Source organism: Erythranthe guttata, chromosome 13, assembly GCF_056151865.1.
Source record: "Erythranthe guttata isolate IM_541 chromosome 13, IM_541, whole genome shotgun sequence".
Lineage (NCBI taxonomy): Eukaryota > Viridiplantae > Streptophyta > Magnoliopsida > Lamiales > Phrymaceae > Erythranthe > Erythranthe guttata.
Window position 1 is genome coordinate 1,225,461 of NC_142545.1, and position 19,770 is coordinate 1,245,230.

General features: G+C 35.1%; 2 protein-coding genes and 1 long non-coding RNA gene across 3 annotated transcripts; 1 reads left to right on the forward strand and 2 right to left on the reverse strand.

Moving 5' to 3' along the window:
• Positions 1-3,792: 3,792 nt before the first annotated feature.
• On the forward strand, positions 3,793-5,935 carry LOC105961719 (uncharacterized). Its single transcript, XM_012985974.2, has 3 exons — positions 3,793-4,434; positions 5,063-5,737; positions 5,834-5,935. Exons 1-3 carry the CDS (start codon positions 3,793-3,795, stop codon positions 5,933-5,935), a joined length of 1,419 nt encoding a protein of 472 aa, XP_012841428.2.
• Positions 5,936-15,302: 9,367 nt separating this feature from the next.
• On the reverse strand, positions 15,303-16,572 carry LOC148765579 (uncharacterized). Its single transcript, XR_016029293.1, has 3 exons — positions 16,129-16,572; positions 15,976-16,023; positions 15,303-15,494 (listed from the first exon to the last, which is right to left on the reverse strand). It is a non-coding gene; the product is annotated as an uncharacterized LOC148765579 (long non-coding RNA).
• Positions 16,573-17,887: 1,315 nt separating this feature from the next.
• On the reverse strand, positions 17,888-18,571 carry LOC148765580 (putative LRR receptor-like serine/threonine-protein kinase At3g47570). The gene is made up of 2 exons (XM_088811800.1): positions 18,331-18,571; positions 17,888-18,243 (listed from the first exon to the last, which is right to left on the reverse strand). The coding sequence occupies exons 1-2, from the start codon at positions 18,569-18,571 to the stop codon at positions 17,888-17,890; spliced, it is 597 nt and encodes a 198-aa protein (XP_088667926.1).
• Positions 18,572-19,770: the final 1,199 nt, after the last annotated feature.

Below are 19,770 nucleotides of genomic sequence, written 5' to 3' on the forward strand. Positions count from 1 at the left end.
AGTCAAACCCGTTATTTTGATTCACTTCACCACCTAGTGGGAATATTCTGGCGTATCTTCACAAAGTCGGGTGCACACGCGAAGCACATGACAAAGTACATAGGTTTTTTCGTCTTTTCACCTAAAAATATCATATGGGGTGAAATTTAAAGTTCTAATAACTCGATTGAACTTAATTTGAAACTTGTCAAAATTCGAAATTAACTGAAATAAAACTTTGGGTCTTCTTCTGCCATGTGAGTTTATTCCCATTAATTACTTCAAAGAAAACCCAAACCTTAATTTGTCCACCTTCCCAATTACAAACAAATCAATGTCATAGTGAGTCTCCTCTTCACTCTTGCTGGGTTTGTCCGTCTTTCCATCGACAAGCATCTTCTTTGTCATTTGGACAATATTGTATGATAAAATCACAGAAACAAGAAATTTCTGCACTCTGCCCATCTCCAAAAATCCAAATTCTTTTACCAACAAAATCCCAAAAACAGGCACTATTTTTACTCATCTCCAACAACATCAACAAAACCCCAAAACGGCTTATTTTTTCATCCATCAATTCATCAAATTCAGTCGTTATTTCACATCATCCAGATGAATTTGCCATGGCCGCCAATTCACAAAGCCTTAAACGCGGAGTTTTTTGCGGAAAAGATTGATTCTTGAGAAAATTTCTGCATATACATGGACGTTTAAGAACCATGTATAAATGAACGAATTTTTTTTATAATGTAAAAGATAAATTTAATGTAAGGTAAATTATGAAAAACCCCTTGAACTAAGGTTAAATAACGAAAAACATTCCCACCTATTCATTATTATCAAAAAACCCTCTGAGGTTTGTTTCCGCCTTACACCATCCCTTTACAGTGTGACTTTTCACGGATTTTTTTTATATTCTAGCGAATAAACTTTACACAATTTCAAATATTTTCATTTATTTCTCACATATTTAACAGAAGGTATAATAGACTCTACACATTTTATGTTACAAAAACTCGATCAACAATTAATCAGATAAGAATATACTTATTACGGATAGGTGGGTGTGTTTTCCGTTATTTAACCTAAGTTCAGAGGGTTTTTCGTAATTTACAATTACCCTTTAATGTACTACTACTAATCTTGATAAACTTTGTCAATAAATTAGATAACCTTATATAAAAAAAGGCGAATGGCAAAAAGGCCCATCACATGGGATTTAAATGCATTTTGTTCCACAAAAAAAACAGTCTTTCAATTAAGCCCATCCCCATGTCTTAAGTCTAAAATACCCTCAACAATATAATTCTTATCAATTCCACCCATTATACTCTAACTTCCTTAATATTACACATTGACCCGTATTTAAACAAATATATCACATTAACCCCCAAAACTTTTTTTTTTCAAAAAATATTTTTTTTTCTGAAATATTTTTTTCTGGCCAGATTCCGGCGTTGACTTTTTTTTTTTTTTTTTTTGAAAACTTTTTTTTTTCATCAATTTTTTTCCAGCCGGTCAACCGCCGTTGACCGCCTTGTCTCTAGCGTTGAATTTTTTTTTTTTTTTTTTTTGAATTTTTTTTTCTTAGAAGAAAAAAATATTTTAATTAATATTACTGTTTTAGCTACTAAATTACTGTCTCAGACAGTAATATTACTGTTTGGGACAATAATATTATGAATATTATTTTTCCGAACAGTAATATTATGAATATTATTTTTTCGAACAGTAATATTATTAGTATTATTGTCTAAGACAGTTAAATTACTGTTGAAGACAGTAATTTAACATCTAAGGCAGTACTATTAATTAAAATATTTTTTTAAGAAAAAAAATGAAAAAAAAGTCAATTAACAGTCAAATTACTGTCTCCGACAGTTAAATAACTGCTGGAGACAGTAATTTAGCAAACGAATACAGTAATATTAATTAAAAATATTTTTTTTAAGAATAAAAAAGTCAATTAACAGTTAAATCACTGTCTCCAACAGTTAAATAACTGCTGGAGACAGTAATTTAGCAAGATACAGTAAAATTAATTAAAATATTTTTGAAGGAAAAAAAAAGTCAATTAACAGCTAAATTACTGTCTCCGGCAGTTAAATAACTGCCGGAGACAGTAATTTAACAGCCAAGACAGTAATATTAATTAAAAAAAAATAAGAAAAAACAAAATTAAAAAAAAAAAAAGTCAACGCCGGAGTCTGTCCGGAAAAAAAATATTTCAAAAAAAAATATTTTATGAAAAAAAAAATTTTGGGGGGTTAATGTGATATATATTTTTAAATCTGGGGTCAATGTGTAATATTACGGAAGTTAGAGCATAATGGGTGGAATTGATAAGAATTAGGGTCAAAATTGAAATTAGGGTTAAAATTGGTTAATTGATGAAATTGGGCTAAATTGTGGTGTAAATCATAAAATTGGAGTTGAATTGGGTTTCAATGAATTGAGGGTAATTTTGGTATATATGAAAGGATTTTCCTTGTTTGCAAATAAATTTGAATGGGTTGAATTTATTTGAAAGACAAAAAAATTGGATGTCCCTCTTTTAATTAATTGCCCTTGTCATGGGCCTATTTGCCATTACCCCTATAAAAAATAATTTATTCAAGTTTATTATAATAAAAAAGATATCAAAACGTTACTTTCTAGAAGCTCATCAAGCACATTTTTATTCTCACACGTTTTGCAGTCCCACATTCTACACTATTTCGCCTACAAACCCCAAAACAACACCAAACATAATGTGTGGTATGGTTGGCAATTCCACTTAGCCTTAACATCATTCCCTCTTCTTCGGATTGATGTATTGTGAATTATCCAACATTGGTCACTAATTATAGTTGTTCAATCAAACTGGGTAATGTGTAGATTACAATTCATGAGATTGTTCGCTTTCGATTTCCCAAATGTTCGTTGTCAAATTTCCAGTCAATTTTAGTTAATTTAAGAAGTAAGCTATCAATTTTAGCCAATTTCTTATCAATTTTCAGCTATGTAACATGGACTCGGAAACGCAATACGAAAAATTGGGAGAACGGACACGGGGAAACAACATGTCCCAAAAATGGGGATACGGGAGTTTTGGGGAAATATGTAAATATTCAAAATATAGGGGTATATTTTTAAATATGCTATATAAATATATATAAATTCTTTTTATATATTTTCATACAAACATATTTAAAATAAGTTTTCCAATCATCTATGAGTTTGCAATTGATCATGAAACCATGTAAATAGTTAGGGGAAAAAGAAAAATATTTGATATTTACTAATCAAACATATTTCTACCCTTTTAGAAATTGTAAAATGGTCCATAAGGTGTCCGGCAAGTGTTCTCGAATGTTTGACACAAGTTGTCACACAACACGTGTTCGAAACGCGGAAACATTATGAAGTTCAAGCTTTCGTGCCACACAAATTTTCAGCCAAGTCTTAGAAATTCGTTGCTAATTTTCAATTATTTTCCAAAATGTATTGGGAAGATAATTTGTTCACAGTTTCAAGAAAATATTAATATAAAGTAAAAAACTAGGAATTAAGGCTTCAACATATATGATGTTAATGAATCAGACGATCCACCTCTGTCCATAGTACTTATTTTTATTAGTCATTAAATATTAATTTTATTTACACTTTCCAAATACCGATTTTCAACTCCAAAAACATTAGTACATGAAAATCATGTAAATGAAATTTATGTAATTACGACCCTTGGTGTAACAATTGACTCTTGATCTAACTTTTTGGCCTTATAAAAATGAACAGAAGGTTACAAACTAATTTTCACCCAACAATAGCAGAATGTCTGGTGATGAAGATGTTAAGTTCTCTGTAAAAGTTGTCCTAACTAAGCAGAAAAACAAAGTTCTGTTTGCGGAAGCTAATAGCGACTTCGTTGACGTGTTGATTAGCTTCCTCACATTGCCGTTGGGAGCCGTTGTGAGAGTTTTGAAGAAGCACTACGGAGATAAAGAGGCACCTGCTTTTGGGAGCTTAACAAGTTTGTACAACGGTTTAGCAAATCTCGACAGCTGCCATTTCTGGACAGAGGGTTGTAAGGAGGTGCTGCTAAATCCCACAGGGCCATTCGCAGAAGAATGTCGTAAACTGAAACTTGATATAAGTGATACTCAGCCCACTGAGTATTTCACTTGTGAACACCGGAATTGTTGGACAACTCGTATTGGACCCCCTTGGTTTACAAGCGTGTACTATGATACTGCTATATGTTGTTGTGGGAGACCAATGACAAGAAAAGCAGTTGGTATAATAACCAAGGAGTTTGCTCCGGCAGTTTTTACCATAAACACGGCATCGTTCATTATCTCTGACGATCTTCAGATATTTCCTAATTCGACTGATCTCATTCAAACTCTCAGAAATCTTGGCATTACCAACATGGATGTGGGCGAGCTGAGGACAGTGACTTTTGGATTTAATGAGGTGAGTTCTTGATTCTTTATTAATTAGGATAAAATGCACTTAATTAGTCCCCTATAAATTTCTAATTTTCGCACATTTCCCACTACAAATTGAAAAAAAAATGGACTCTTCCCCTTCAAAATTTTGTTCCACTTGCACTTTGCCTCAAATCACGGTTCCTGTCATTTTTCTCATCGTAATTGCCATTTATCCGTCCACTTCAAGGGTATTTGAGGCATTTTATTATTTTCATTTAATAGATGAAAAACACAATCCATTTCACTAATTTCAAAAAAATAAATTTGGGTTCTTTTTTCCCTCCCAACACGAATTGTGCTTATTGCAGTCCAAAAATTGTGAGAATCTTCAAATTCTTCTTCATTGATATGTCCTTGAAATGATGCAAATGTCCTTCAATTGAATGTATTCATTGCAACTCCGGTGAAAAATACGCCGCAAATTGTAATTTGGTGCAGAATGCAATTCGAGCAAAATTTTGAAGGGGCGAATCTCTGTTTTGAATTCGTAGGGGGGCAAATGCAAAAATTGAAAAATTCTAGGGGGCGAAGTGCACTTAATTCGTCCTATTAATGACTAACAATCTCTATTCAATTTTATATGTATCTTCGTTTTTTCCATCTTGTCGTAGATTATGGATTTGCTCATGTTATCCTTACTCTCCCGTACTCCACTATCCGACTTTATACTCAATAGAAGACATGTTGATGGTCTTGCCCGACTAAAATTTGAACCCGGAATTTTGTATAAAGGGAAGGTGAAAGAAGCAACTTCTAACTCAAATGAGATGATCATTTTGAAGATTATGGTACAAAAGTCTACAAATAAGTTATTGTTTGCTCGAGCAGGGGAAGATTTTATTGATTTTCTTTGTAGTTTGCTTGCCATACCTTTTGGAGCAGTTGAATACCTTTTGGTCGGTAAAACCTGTCTTAAGGCAATAGACAATTTGTACGTAAGCATAGTGCATCTTATTGATGACAGTTATTTAGCGACTCCAGATATCAAAAATAGGCTAATGCTTGCCAAGTTACCTCATGGTTATATTTCCGAAAATCAAATTCTTCCTCTCATCGGAGAAAGTTTTCCCTATACTAATGATACTGTACCCAGGTTGGAAAAGTTTTCTTCTGTCAAGTTTGTGAAAGGCCAGGGAAAATATATAAGGGGACCAACAATGTATAAGATAACCGATGATTTAACGGTGACACCTTTTTGTATGGCCTCAATGTTTTTGGCTCTCAAGGAGCAGAATATTCCTTTATCTGATGTCCTGGAACTGGAGCTTGAGATTCGGTTGGAAGAGGTAATATAACTTTTTTTTATCTACTTTTTCATTTGTATTTGTTCTATATTTAATTTCACCGCATATTGAAACTAAATGCTTTAATTGTTTTCGTAGGGTTTGAGTATATTGAAGGCATCTCATACATCTGCTTCTGCTTTAACGGACGCCCTCATGACCAAACTCATGTTAAAAAAGCAGCCGAAGCAAGAACTGTAAAGATGCATGCAGTCTAAGTTGAACTTTTGCGTCGATCTAAATAATGTTTTGGAAGTTTGATCACAATGTCTTTTGTACTCCTATTACTAGTGTTCTCGATCATGAAAAGGACAATTGTTATTGTGATTTTAAACTAAGGAATCAAGCCCTTTATGATGGTCAATTTGACTTATTTATTAATGTGTTGTCTACTCATATTAAGTGGAAATAAAATTTTCATTTCAACGTCTTATTGAAGAAATATGAAGTCCAGGTTGACACCGAAAGCGGAATCCGGAAAATGGATTCTTAAGAAAATATAGATTGATAACGGGGACGGCGTTAAAAGAGAGATATTTAAAGAGCAAGACAAATATGAAATATCACAATGCGGAACCGTGGTTTGTAAATAGGACTTTGTTTTCTCGATGTATAGAAAAGAACAAAATGCACTTCACCCATACAAATTTCCTATTTTCGCACTTTCCTTCTAGAAAATTGAAAAACTGATACTTTCCCTTTGAAATATTAGGGGAAACTACAGTTTGCACCCCTGAACTATAGGGCTTGTCACAAACACCCCCTGAACTACAAAACGTAACAAAATGGCCCCTCCGTTTTCAATCTGTTTGTGTCTGATGATGTGGCGTGTTGACTTTTTTCAATTTTAATCACTTTTGTGGCTGCAACAAATTTTTGACGTTTTTACCCTCTATATATATATATATATATATATATATTACCAAGAAATACACAAAATTGAAGCAAAAATCTTTACAGCACACAAAATCCTTTTTTCGCTAAAAAGTTAGAATATTTGAATTTCACAAATCTTTACCAATACAAAAAACATATATTTTTTTTATCAGCCCACAAAATAGTATATTAAATCCTAACAAATCAGTATGATAATGAAATATAGTGTTGGAAAAAAAAATATAATTAATTATAAAAAAGAGAAAAAAAAAAACCCAAGTCAGCTTATGCCTTCTCTTCTCCGATGGCTTATGCCTTCTCTAGTTCAAGCACACCAATCATTTGTGCCTTCCAAATAGCGAAATCGGTTCTCGAGCAATTGTGCAATTTGGGTGCATCGAGCGGACTCTTTTCTATCTTCGACTCTCCAATTGTGCAATTTGGGTGCCCTTGAAATCTGATGTTGGAGTATGTCTTGTAAGATGGTGGCAACAACAGTCGGCGTCGTCGGCCGGAGTATTCAATTTCAATTTAATGAGGAAGGGGCGAATGAAGCTGCTACAAATCGACAACAATGGCGCCTTTGTTGTTCTCGCCGTGGGACGATGCGTTGGAGATGGAAGGCTGCAATTTCACCATTAAGGAAGTGTATGGGGCTGAAATCAACCGACGAGTGGAGAAGGAAGTGAGAGGAAATTATTGTCGATTTGGTAAAGAAAAAAGAAGAACAAGAGGTAGGCAAAAAGAAGAACGTGAGAGAGGAGAGAGGAAGGGGAACATGTGAGAGAAGAGAGGAAGGGGTTTCCTATTTAATTAAGAGTAAAAAACAGTTTGCCCCCTAAACTATGGGCCGATTTGCACTTTACCCCCCAAACAAAAAAAATTTGCACGTTTTTACCTGAACTCGTTAATTCGTTGCACGGTGCCCCCTAAACTCAATTTTCCGGCAATTTTGACCGGAAAGTTGAAACATGTGCCTTGCACGTGACATTTGCAGGGATATATTTGTCTATTCACTTACATCTTGTATATTAAATATAAATTAATCTTTAAAAAACAAAAAAAACAAAAAACTAAAAAAGAGAAAAATATATTGAGTCTTCTTCTTCCCTTCGCCCTTCGGAAGAGACGACCCAATCTTCGGATGATGATTTCTCCGGAGAAAAAATAAAAGATTTGCATCCTCATTTACTAAGCTATTACTTCTCCATACATTCATTCACCTTCAATTAATAACAAGATAACTGTGTTGTTTCTAGGAGAGATATATTTCAACACCAAACACATTACGAAATTTCAACGTCTCAATCAGCGAAATGATTCCTACACAACAACCCTAGAAAAATAAATTTCAATGAACTCAAGAAGAAGCCACCAAAAACACTGGCGATCAAGAAACCCCTAAAAAATCCCCATTATGTTCAAATTCGTCGAACACAGTGTACAAAACCAGACACAAAATTCAAATTCACAAATCATCGAAACGAAAGCATAATTTCATTCGAAATTTAACAACAATCGGCATACCTTGCCTCGCATCTTATGACGAGATCGGAATGAAGAACAAATCGGCCCGATCTGGATCATCCGTCACGAAATTACTCTCCCTGAGATTCTGAAAGAAGTAACCCTCGCTCGCGTACTACTCCCTGGGAGTAGTACCTTGGGCAGCGAAGGATGTACGGTGAGGGGGGTAGGGCTGGTGGAGGGGGAATACTGGAGAGAAGGGGAGTGGAGGGATTTAAGGGAGAGAAAAGTGAAGGAGACGAGTGTTATGATGGCGAGTGTGAGGAGGGAGCTTCGGAGAGTGAGTGCGGCGGAGGGCGGTGGCTGAGGGAGTTTCGCCGCCAACATTCCCGCGGCGGAGTGGTGGTCGCCTGAGTAACCCTTGCCGGTGTGTGGTGGTGGCGGAAGAGTCGAATTGATCTCGGAGACCGGCGAACAGGAGAAGGGAAGAAGAATGACTCAATATATTTTTCTCTTTTTTAGTTTTTTGTTTTTTTTTGTTTTTTTTTATTTTTTTGTTTTTTAAAGATTAATTTATATTTAATATACAAGATGTAAGTGAATAGACAAATATATCCCTGCAAATGTCACGTGCAAGGCACATGTTTCAACTTTCCGGTCAAAATTGCCGGAAAATTGAGTTTAGGGGGCACCGTGCAACGAATTAACGAGTTCAGGTAAAAACGTGCAAATTTTTTTTGTTTGGGGGGTAAAGTGCAAATCGGCCCATAGTTTAGGGGGCAAACTGCTTTTTACTCTTTAATTAATTAAAGTTTGAGGACAAATAAGTAAATGAACATGAAAAGTAACGGTGTTAGTATTGCAGACGTTGACCGCAAATCACAAGGGTCATTTTGTTACGTTTTGTAGTTGAGGGGGGTGTTTGTGACAAGCCCTATAGTTCAGGGGTGCAAACTGTAGTTTCCCCGAAATATTATTTTGGTTGCATTTTGCCCCAGAAGCCAATTCTTTTAGAGCATTGTGCAATATAAATAACATTTTTAAGGGGCAATGTGCAAAAAAATAGTATTTTTAAGGGGTAATGTGTAACAAAAATAACATATAAAGGGGCAACATGCAAAAAATACTCAATTCCAATTAATAATCTCCAATTAATAATTAGTCGGAGTTTTGTTATCGGAGAAATGTGCAACAAAAATAACATTTTGAAGAGGGAAATTCACTTTTAAAATTTTTGAGGGGGTAAAGTGCGAACATTAGAAATTTACAGGGTTGATATGCATTTTTCCGTATAGAAAATCCACCGGCAAAAATCATTATAATGGCAATATGAAACTTTTTACTCGATACTAATAATCAAGGGATAATTAGTGAAAACCCCCCACATCATTTACATATATTAGGGTGGGTTTAACCCCCTTTTCATAATTAGTGAAACCCCCCCCATGTATTAAATTCGAATTTTCATGAATAATTTCATAATTGACATTTACATTTTCACCCTTGTGTAATTAATTTATTTCAACACGTGATTTGAAGAAAATCTTTGAGATCACGATATATCGGCATATTCCATAACCGCCTCATCTCTCTCAAACATCGTGTTAATTTTTGAACCGTTCCAAAGGCGCGTGTTGAGATTCATATCTCGTTCCGTTCAGAGAGTCGGCGAATGTAATTGAAGAAGGCGAGTTTCTTTATTTTTATTTTTTGCAACGCATTTGTGTTTTATTACTGATTTGATGCATCGAATTTGGATTCATATATATGGTGAATCTGATGTAATTGCAGAAAGTGGCTTCTAATTGATTTCATATATGTGAACTGTTGTTTCGTTGTTTGTGCAAACGATAGCGTACGGACTATGAATGAACAGTTATGTTTGTATCCAGGAGTTTTTTTTTTGTGCTGAGTATGTTCAGATTTTATAGTCGTGTTATGCAGATAACACGACTATTTGTTTTGCAGTAACATGTTCGCAATTCGTTTACTATTATAGTTGATTTATTTATAGTCGTTTAATTATAGTCGTTTATGCAATAAGCAATAATAGTTGTTTAATGCATATTCTATATTAACTGTGTTTTCATTTAAATATTATGTTTGTTGTAGATGGATAACAGTGTTAATATATTTGTGAAGTACGGTGGTTTGGTTGCTTTGAAGCGATCTTCTGGACTCACTTTCCAAGCATTGGTTGATTTTGTGTGTTCGAAATGGCAATGTCTGATTGCATCTAGTATAAGCATGACTTATATGATGGCTGATTGTGGAGAATGCATTATCGCGGATGATGAAGACTTGGTATCCATGTTTGCATTGTTGCGCGAGTTGTCTTTGGTGCGTATAAATATCGAGGTGAAGGGTGTAGCTGGCATTGTGACTCGACCGAGTCAGCATGTGGATGCACCAATTGGACATGCCGACACTCAGATGACCCTGCCAATGATCGGCTATGACAAAGATGGTGAGGATGCGGAAGATCGTGATTTGGAAAACGTGGCTGCGGCGGTTGAGGGCAAGAAGTTGTTGAGTGCTGATTGGATTTATTTGATAAAAGACGTAGGTCAGGTTTTTGAAGGTGGTGTTGCCGACTATTGTAGTTGATTTCATTAATCCAACTAGATAATTGATCTTGATAATTTGTAGTTGTTTTAATTGATAAATAGTTGTTTTAATTGAAAAATAATTGTTTTAACAGAAGAAATATAGTTGTGTTGGTGTTATTCACAGAAATATAGTTGTTTTAACAGAAGAAATATAGTTGTGTTGGTGCTATTCACTGAAATATAGTTGTTTTAACTGAAAATTATACTTGTGTTGGTGTTATTCAGAGAAATATAGTTGTTTTAACTGAAAAATTATAGTTGTGTTGGAGTTAACATGGGAGGAGGAATATTATCAGAAGCGAAATAGTTACTCTAGAAAAACCGAAGATGTTCCACCCGTTGTCAAAGTTAAGGAAGCACAAGGTACTTCGTTTGTTATTCAACCTCCAAATTTGGTGGAGGGTCACGACGTAGGTGTTGACGAAGTTGAAGAGGAAATTGTCACAAAAGTTAAAATTAGCGTAGCTATGATTAACGATGACATTAACGAAATCAAGATGAAAGTCGATGAAGTTGAAGGAAGAGTCAACGAGGTTGAAGAGAGCATCAACATAGTCGAAGAGAGCGTCAACGGGGTAGAAGAGAACGTTAGCAAGGTTGAAGAGAGAGTCGATGAGTTTCAAGAGGGTGTTAAAAACAAATTTGAGGAAGAATTTGAAGTTGTAAAATTTGTTCAAGAAGAGGAAGGTGCACGTGAAGAGAAGGAACAAGTGGATTGCGTTGAGGTATGTGATCTAATTGTAGATAGTGTTTGCTGTGAAGTTCTTGTATCGGAGAAATTGGTGGAGCCATTGAGATTTTCCAATTCGAATCCAATTTGACGTTCCTTATCAATCTCCTCTTCTTCAAAAGAGCTCGACCTCGAGCTATGATCAAAATATAGCGATGCATATTTCTTTCGAAACAACTTCAAGTGCCCCACCAATATTCCCGGCACAAAAATCTCGCTTACAAAATCTTCATCCAAACGAGGCGTTGGAAAAATTGGCTTCTTAATCGAAAATCTCAATGGCTCCACCAATTTCTCCGATACAAGAACTTCACAGCAAACACTATCTACAATTAGATCACATACCTCAACGCAATCCACTTGTTCCTTCTCTTCACGTGCACCTTCCTCTTCTTGAACAAATTTTACAACTTCAAATTCTTCCTCAAATTTGTTTTTAACACCCTCTTGAAACTCATCGACTCTCTCTTCAACCTTGCTAACGTTCTCTTCTACCCCGTTGACGCTCTCTTCGACTATGTTGATGCTCTCTTCAACCTCGTTGACTCTTCCTTCAACTTCATCGACTTTCATCTTGATTTCGTTAATGTCATCGTTAATCATAGCTACGCTAATTTTAACTTTTGTGACAATTTCCTCTTCAACTTCGTCAACACCTACGTAGTGACCCTCCACCAAATTTGGAGGTTGAATAACAAACGAAGTACCTTGTGCTTCCTTAACTTTGACAACGGGTGGAACATCTTCGGTTTTTCTAGAGTAACTATTTCGCTTCTGATAATATTCCTCCTCCCATGCTAACTCTTGGGCCTCTTCAAGGGAGTCGAATGCGCGCCACCCCATCCTAAGACGGATTGAAATATTCAATCCTTGCAAGTACCTTGAAATTTCCATACTTTCGGATTCTTGCAGGTTATTTAAGTTTGCTAGTCTTATAAACTCAGCAGTATACTTGTTAACAGATCTATTCCCTTGCGAACAATTACGATATAGTTGAAATAGACGTTGCTCATAACCTAGGGGTAAAAAACGATCCATCAACATTCTTCTCATCCTCCTCCATGATTGGATTGGAAACTTTTCCTGTCTAGCTCTCTTCCTCTGTATTTCATCCCACCATGCGGCTGCACAACCCTTTAACTCACACCTAACCAATTTTACCATCTTATTCGGCAAAATATCCATCAATTCAAAATAATTTTCGACTTCTGACACCCAATCGATAAAATCCTCAACTTCAAGAAAATTTCCACTAAAAGAAGGAATTTCAGCTCTTACCCGATATTTATCACGATCTTTTTGCCTCCTTCTAGGCGGATTTTCTTCAAAATCAGAGTTGTCGCTTCCCTTTGAATAGTCTTCATACCTTGATTGAAGTTGAACATGTCCATGATAATTGTGTCTAACATATGCACCTCGGGCTACACCGTCGGCAATCATCGTGTTAGATTCAGTCCTTCTGTTGTTGTTGTCAAGGGCAAATCCCTCGCGCACCATAGACATGGCCCCGGGTCGGGTCGGGTCCGGTTCCGGGTCGGACCCGCCGGGTCCGGGTCCGAGTTTTGGAGGACCCGAAACCGACCCGCGGGAAGGCGGGTCCGGGTCCGGGCCGGGTCCACTCGGGTCCACCCGGTTCCGGGTCGGTTCCGGGCCGGGTCCGGGTCTGGACCGGATTTTTAAATTTTGTCCAAAATTGCTATGGATGGAATTCGAACCCGGGTCTCAAGACACCTGAACAGAATTCCAAACCACTGAGACAAGATTAATATTTGTGAAATTACTTGCAAGAAATATACATAAACATAAACAAAACAGTATGAAATGATTATAATAAATAATGTTAAATGCATTGTTAATTTTCATATTCATAATTATTAAACCATTTTAATCACATTATTAACAAATATAATATCAAAATTAAAAGGACTTTAGATTAATCCATTTAAATCTTACGATTCGATTCTAATATTTGAATAAAATGTATATGTAAAAAAACGATTAAATCATATGGTCTACAATTTAATTCCTACGATTTTTACAAATTAAATCAATTATTAAAACAGAAATTACATCATAATATTTTGATTATACTAGTCATATATAATGTTATTTTTAAAGTAAGAATATTAATTGAAATGGGATATAATCTATTTTTGTTAAAATAAACACCATTTATATAAATAATTATCTTATGATAAAATACTCAATAATATTAATAAGTTATTGTCAACAATTGAGGTTAATCGACTTAAATTAATTGAAATGGGTTATAATTTGTTTTTTTAAATAAACATATTATTTTATTTTTCATTCGATTTTTTCACACTATCGATTTTAATAACATAAGTCAATTTTTAATAAGTCAACGCATTTGTTTATATATTGAATTGATTCAATACTTTATATTTTTCAACAGTGGAGCTTATATTGATATATTAATTAATAATAGATGTTTTGAAGTATTGAATTGTGATTATATATATTTTTCTTATATTGCATTTGTTAATTATTTAATTAAAATTATTTAATAATAATTAATATGAAAATTAATAATTTATTTAACATATTTATCATTTACGCCATAGGTTTATATTATATACATTTCTTGTCTATATTTAATCAAACATATTGGTTGGCCTGGTGGTTAGTGCTCAGTGAATGATTCGGGCTACCAGGGTTCGAACCCCAGTCGCTGCATTTTTGGTGATTAATTCATCAAAAATCCGGGTGGACCCGACGGGTCCTCGGGCCGGGCCCTCGGGTCCGGGTCTTCGGGTCCACCCGCCGGGTAGACCCGGCGGGTCTCGGGTCCAAGAAGTCGGGACCCGAAACCGACCCATACTTGGCCGGGTCCGGGTCCGGGTCCATGGTCAACGGGCCGGGTCCGGGGCGGGGCGGGGCAGTCAATGGGTCGGGTCCGGGCCGGGTCCGGGTCAGACCCGACCCGTGGCCATGTCTAGCGCACCAACCGCAGATTTTGCAGTTTCTCAACCCCGCGGTCATCGCCAACGTAGTTGTTGTCTCCATATCCCGCACCTTTCGCCATCTAACCAGGAAAAACCTCGCTACTGATGCCAACTGACGCAGAACGGAAGCACAGTAAAGAATTAATTTCTACGAATTAATCCTAAAGAACAAAATAACATTCGGAATCCACCGAAAAACTCTGGAATCCACCAGAACAATAGAGAAAACTCTAAATATTTTATTAAAATTCGAAAATCTTCTTAAAATAAAGTCCTAAGGCAGCTATTTATACTAAAAAACTGAAAACCCTAATTAAACTAAGAAAATACTAAAAATTACCAAAAACGGCAAAAACGAGTTAGAGTCTGATTCTAGTAGATCTCGTAATTTTGGGAACAACCCACTTTACGGAATCCTAATCCGATTTTTCTATGATTTGATATTAATTTTCTAAAACTTACCTAAAATAGCAAAAACGAACTTTTAGGAGTCCAAACGACGTTGGATTGCTGAAATTTGACGTGATTCATGAGCCTTGCTCATGAGTTTTGTTCCTTGCGCCGTTTTACTTGAGATAGAGTTCGTTTCGTACTCAAATACAATGTGAGTTCGTTGAAAACCCTTATTTTTCCGTAATTTCTTTCGGTATCTCCACCGATGCCCATAAATAACTCTTCTACGAATTAAATAGTTATTTTCCAATTCGAATCCAATTTGACGTTCCTTATCAAATATACTTGTTTTAACTGAAGAATTAATGATGCTTACATAAAAAATGATCTATATTACATATATTTATCTAATAGGACAACATTCGCTATAACAAAACAAAGTTTAAACATATCTTGAAAATTAAGAAAACGTAAATTTAAATAACAACTGTCAACAACATTAAATAAAATCCATTTTAAGGGTTACAGTGATTAAGCGATGTTAGTGTTTGCGTTTTTGTTCGTCATGTTGTCCTTGCACTTCCCCCATTCTAGAAGAGTCTTCACAATTTTTATCCACATGTTTGGAGGTAGTCTATTTCGATTTCTTCCTTGATGATTGAATGTTCCTCGAAAATGTTCTTTGGCGTATGAAACGTGCTACTATCATTGTGTACCCTCTGTTAAGACAATATAGATCAACATCATGTGAAAAATAAATGCATATCAAACACGGTGTGCAGAGAATTACTTATTGGTTAATTTACAGAAATATTTACAGAATAGTCTATCTAGGCAGAATGGTCTATTTTTCAGAATTGTTTATGTACATACTAATGAACTGTTTCCAGAATATTTTATTAACACTTAACAAAAACAGTTTAATAATAAATGAGACAACAAAGCAAATAGACTATTTCGAATCACAATGGCAGGGAGATTGACCTATTTTAAAAACAAAGTCTATTTGCAAAATAGTCAATTTATATCTACGCAGAATAGTCTATTTACAGATTGTCATGTAAAACTACTGCATTATTATCTAAATAGTCTGTTAAGAGTTAACAAAAACAGTTTACTAATAAATCCCACAAATTATAGCAGGAATTCAAGTCATACAAACAAATCCCAGAAATTATAGCAGGAATTCAAAATAATTACCTGCGTCGGTTAGCCGAATGTCGTTCAATGCTTTCGTCCTGCGTTCTCCTGTTCAAAAAACAAAATGTAAAAAAAACACATTTGTAGGCTGTGTTTTTTGATATAATCGAAAAGAGGATATGAGTAAACAAGACTATTTCAGGGGATACTTACTGCTCCCAGGCGTTGCTTTATTTCTCGATTGCGCTGCGTGGGTGTCCATAGCTTCAAGAATTTCACTTTTTTGGGAGTTTCGTCGCTCTTTTATTTTATTATTTTTACCAAGGAAATGGAACAGCGTGGTTGTATCGCAGATTATGGTGGGTGAGTGAGTTTAAGAATTTGGCAGCGATTCAATTTCTCTACCCATAGGTTTTGTCGCCGGCGTAGTTGTTTAGCAGAATTAGGTTTTGCAGTGGGAGTTATGGAAAGATTAGGAAGAGCGAGATTTGGGGAAAAAATCTCACACGTTTCAGCAGTTTATTTTCCAGATTTTTAGTGATTTTTTATTACACATAACGTGGCTCCAAAAAGGCTATTTTCGGGATTAATTAAAATAGTGGGTTTCCTACCAATATTGAAAATATGGCTGGATCCCCCATTATTAAAAAAACACTAGAGGGGGTTATGACTAATAGTCCCAATAATCAAATAAATGGAAGCACAGATTATTACCAATATAAAAGATTAAAAGTGCCAAACTTGAAACTTTTACAATTTAAAGCATACATAACAAAAGATAATTAAAACACAATGAAAAGCAATCCCCAGCTCTGTTCTTCAACTAGGTAAGGGTGACTAAAACGAATCCAAAATTTTTATCACTTCAATACCAAAAAAATAAAAATTGAATAATAAATAGGTAATGATATAAATACCTTTAGTGAAAATAAATACCATAGAAATATTAAAAACCTCATTTTTCTTTCTTCAATACCAAACACATAAAACCCCTCAAACTCATCTTCTTTTTCACAAATCCCTCAACCTGTTCCTTCTTCTTCCTTACAACAAACCCTTATAAAAAATCTCAAAACTAAAGAAATTAAAACCTCACACAACTTGCAAAATGGAGTCAAATGACAACAAAATGATAGTTTACGACCAAGTAGAACACATTAAGGTAAGTATCGATGTTTTTTTTGAGCTTCGAAGTCGATTTTGAAGTTTTTTTTTTTTGAAACCCGCCGGCAATTTTCGAAACATACATGTCGAATTTTTGGTCAATTTTCGACACCAACGTGTCGAAAAATATATTTAGAAAAAAAAAAACAAATTTCGGCACATACCTGTCGAAATTTCTCCAAATTTCGAATTTCTCCAAATTTCGACAGGTTTGTGTCGAAAAACACAATTGGTAAAAAAAAAAAAAAAAAAAAAGAAAATTTTGCAGTGGTTTTTCGACACATACGTGTCGAAATTTCTCAAAATTTCGACATGTATGTTTCGAAATGTTGAGAAATTTCGTATGTGTCGAAAATTGTCGTCGGGTTTCAAAAAAAAAAAAAAAACTTCAAAATCGACTTCGAAACTAAAAAAAAAAACATGGATACATACCTTAATGGGTTCTCCTTCTATATATACTACCATATTATTGTCTTGTGACTCCATTTTATAAGTTTTGTAAGGTTTTGATTTTTTTGAATTTGGAGATTTTTTGGAGGATTTAAGAAGATGAAGAAGATAGGGTTTAAGGGATTTGAGTTTGGAGAGAAGAAGAGAGGATTTGTTTTTTTTTTTCCCTTGGTATTGAAATGAGGAATAAAAAAATTGTTTGTATAAATTGTATTTTGTTTGATGAAGGGCATTTTAGTACTTTACTAATATTTTTTTTTATTTATGGTATTAAACTAAGAAAAAATTGTAAAACTTCTATAAAAAATAGTTTTAAACTTGGTGATACTGAAGTGATCAGAAAAATTTGAGATTAGTTTTAGTCGCCCCCATTAGGTAGAGATGTACCTTTTTTAATCTTATTCAATTCGTTAACAACATCTGTTGTCGACATTCGATCCCTCGGCATTTCCAAGGAACATGAGAACCCAATATTGAGAATAGAAGACATGCAATCCTCGAACTTACTGTTATTCTGGTGAGGGCCTATTCGTACGATAGGATCCACAATTTCCATAACACGATGCGGCAATGCAGCGACAACGTAATTGTGAAGATTTCCATGTTCACTAAACGAATCATCTGTCGGCCTTCTGTTTGTGAACATCTCCAAGACGAGGATACCATAACTATATAAATCCCCTTTCGTTGAGACTGAGTTACTCATGCCGTATTCTGCACAATGATTCAAGATATTTGATAAGTACACGAAATGCTTTAAGAATATAGTTTATTGAAGATCAAAACATAATGAAGCCGTACCTGGTGGAACATAGTCATAGCCGAAGGTATCTCTGATGCCAATGGTGCCGCTTTCACACGGTGGAAGTGTGCTTGAAATAATCTTGGATAACCCAGAGTCACCAACAAAAGCTATCATATCTTGATCCAGAAGAATGTTATTCGGATTTAAATCGCCGTGAATAATTGTCGAGTCAGTACCAAAATGGAGATATTCAAGTGCTTGAGCAACATCAATGGCAATATTGAGCCTCTCAATCATGTCAAGATTTCTAAGTTATGCATCAGATTCTCGATCTTCTTCTTGTTCACTGCTTCCTCTGTCCCATATTATGTCTTTTTGGGATGTTTTTTTTGTCTTCCCAAATTCTTTGTCGTTTTAGAGTTTCAATAAATCATTAATTGCATTTTTTTTTATCAATTTTGCCCCTTATCACTCCTAATTAGTTAATTAAAAAATAATTAATGAAAAAGGTATTTTAGTATTTACTATGTTATTTTTGGTATAATCTATACGTATTTAATGAGTGTGTTAATATACGCGCAACCACTCAAAACGATTAACCTTGAATTCATTGTCCAATGCTTTGAAATCGTTTCCTTGGAAGTCTATGCTTTTACAAACACACAATATTTTCACGAGATTTTTGTGTCTTATCTCTCTAAGCCCATTACATTCCGCCATGAAGCTCTTAGAGGCCCCTTTCATTACAATATTCAGCAGTTTTGCAGCTACAACTATAACCGTCTGCCCATCGTCGATAATGCCTCTATAAACAGATCCATATCTTCCAAGACCTACCAAATTATTCTCAGGGAATCCATTCGTCGATTTTAAGAGATATGCATAAGAAAGCCTCAAAAAAGTGATGCCAATGACTGATGGTGGAGAAGGCAAACTTTCGTTTGGCGTTCGTTTCCTATAATAAAGTATTACAAGGCATAAAATGATTGCTGCAACTCCTGCTATTGGTATCACAATTTTTAGTGGAGTTGATGAATTTTGTCTTTGACGAAATCGACAATGATGATCTGCAACGAGGAAGGTTTAACTCAGAATTCGAGTCTTATTTTTAAACACTCCAACAATAGCCACTTCTCCTTGCAACCTATTGAAAGATATATTCAATTTTTTGGAGACATAGCTCGCCCAAGAAACTTGGAGTTTTTAGCATTCGGTACCCCTGTGTAACGCATGTGTAACGCGCGTGTGTGCTAGTGTGTAACGCATGTGTAACGCATGTGCGCGCGTGTGTAACGCATGTGTAACGCCCAAGAGAAGAGAGAAATGAAAAATGAGATTAGGGTTGGAAGTGTACATTAGACAGTTTAAATTTGTGAGGAGGGTTATTTTTAGGGGAAGAGGGATTTTCCCAAATTATTATTTGGAAGGAGTCTACCTCACATAATTTTTCGAAACGAGGTGTGCTACTAATTTACCCTAAAATCAATTCTGAGATA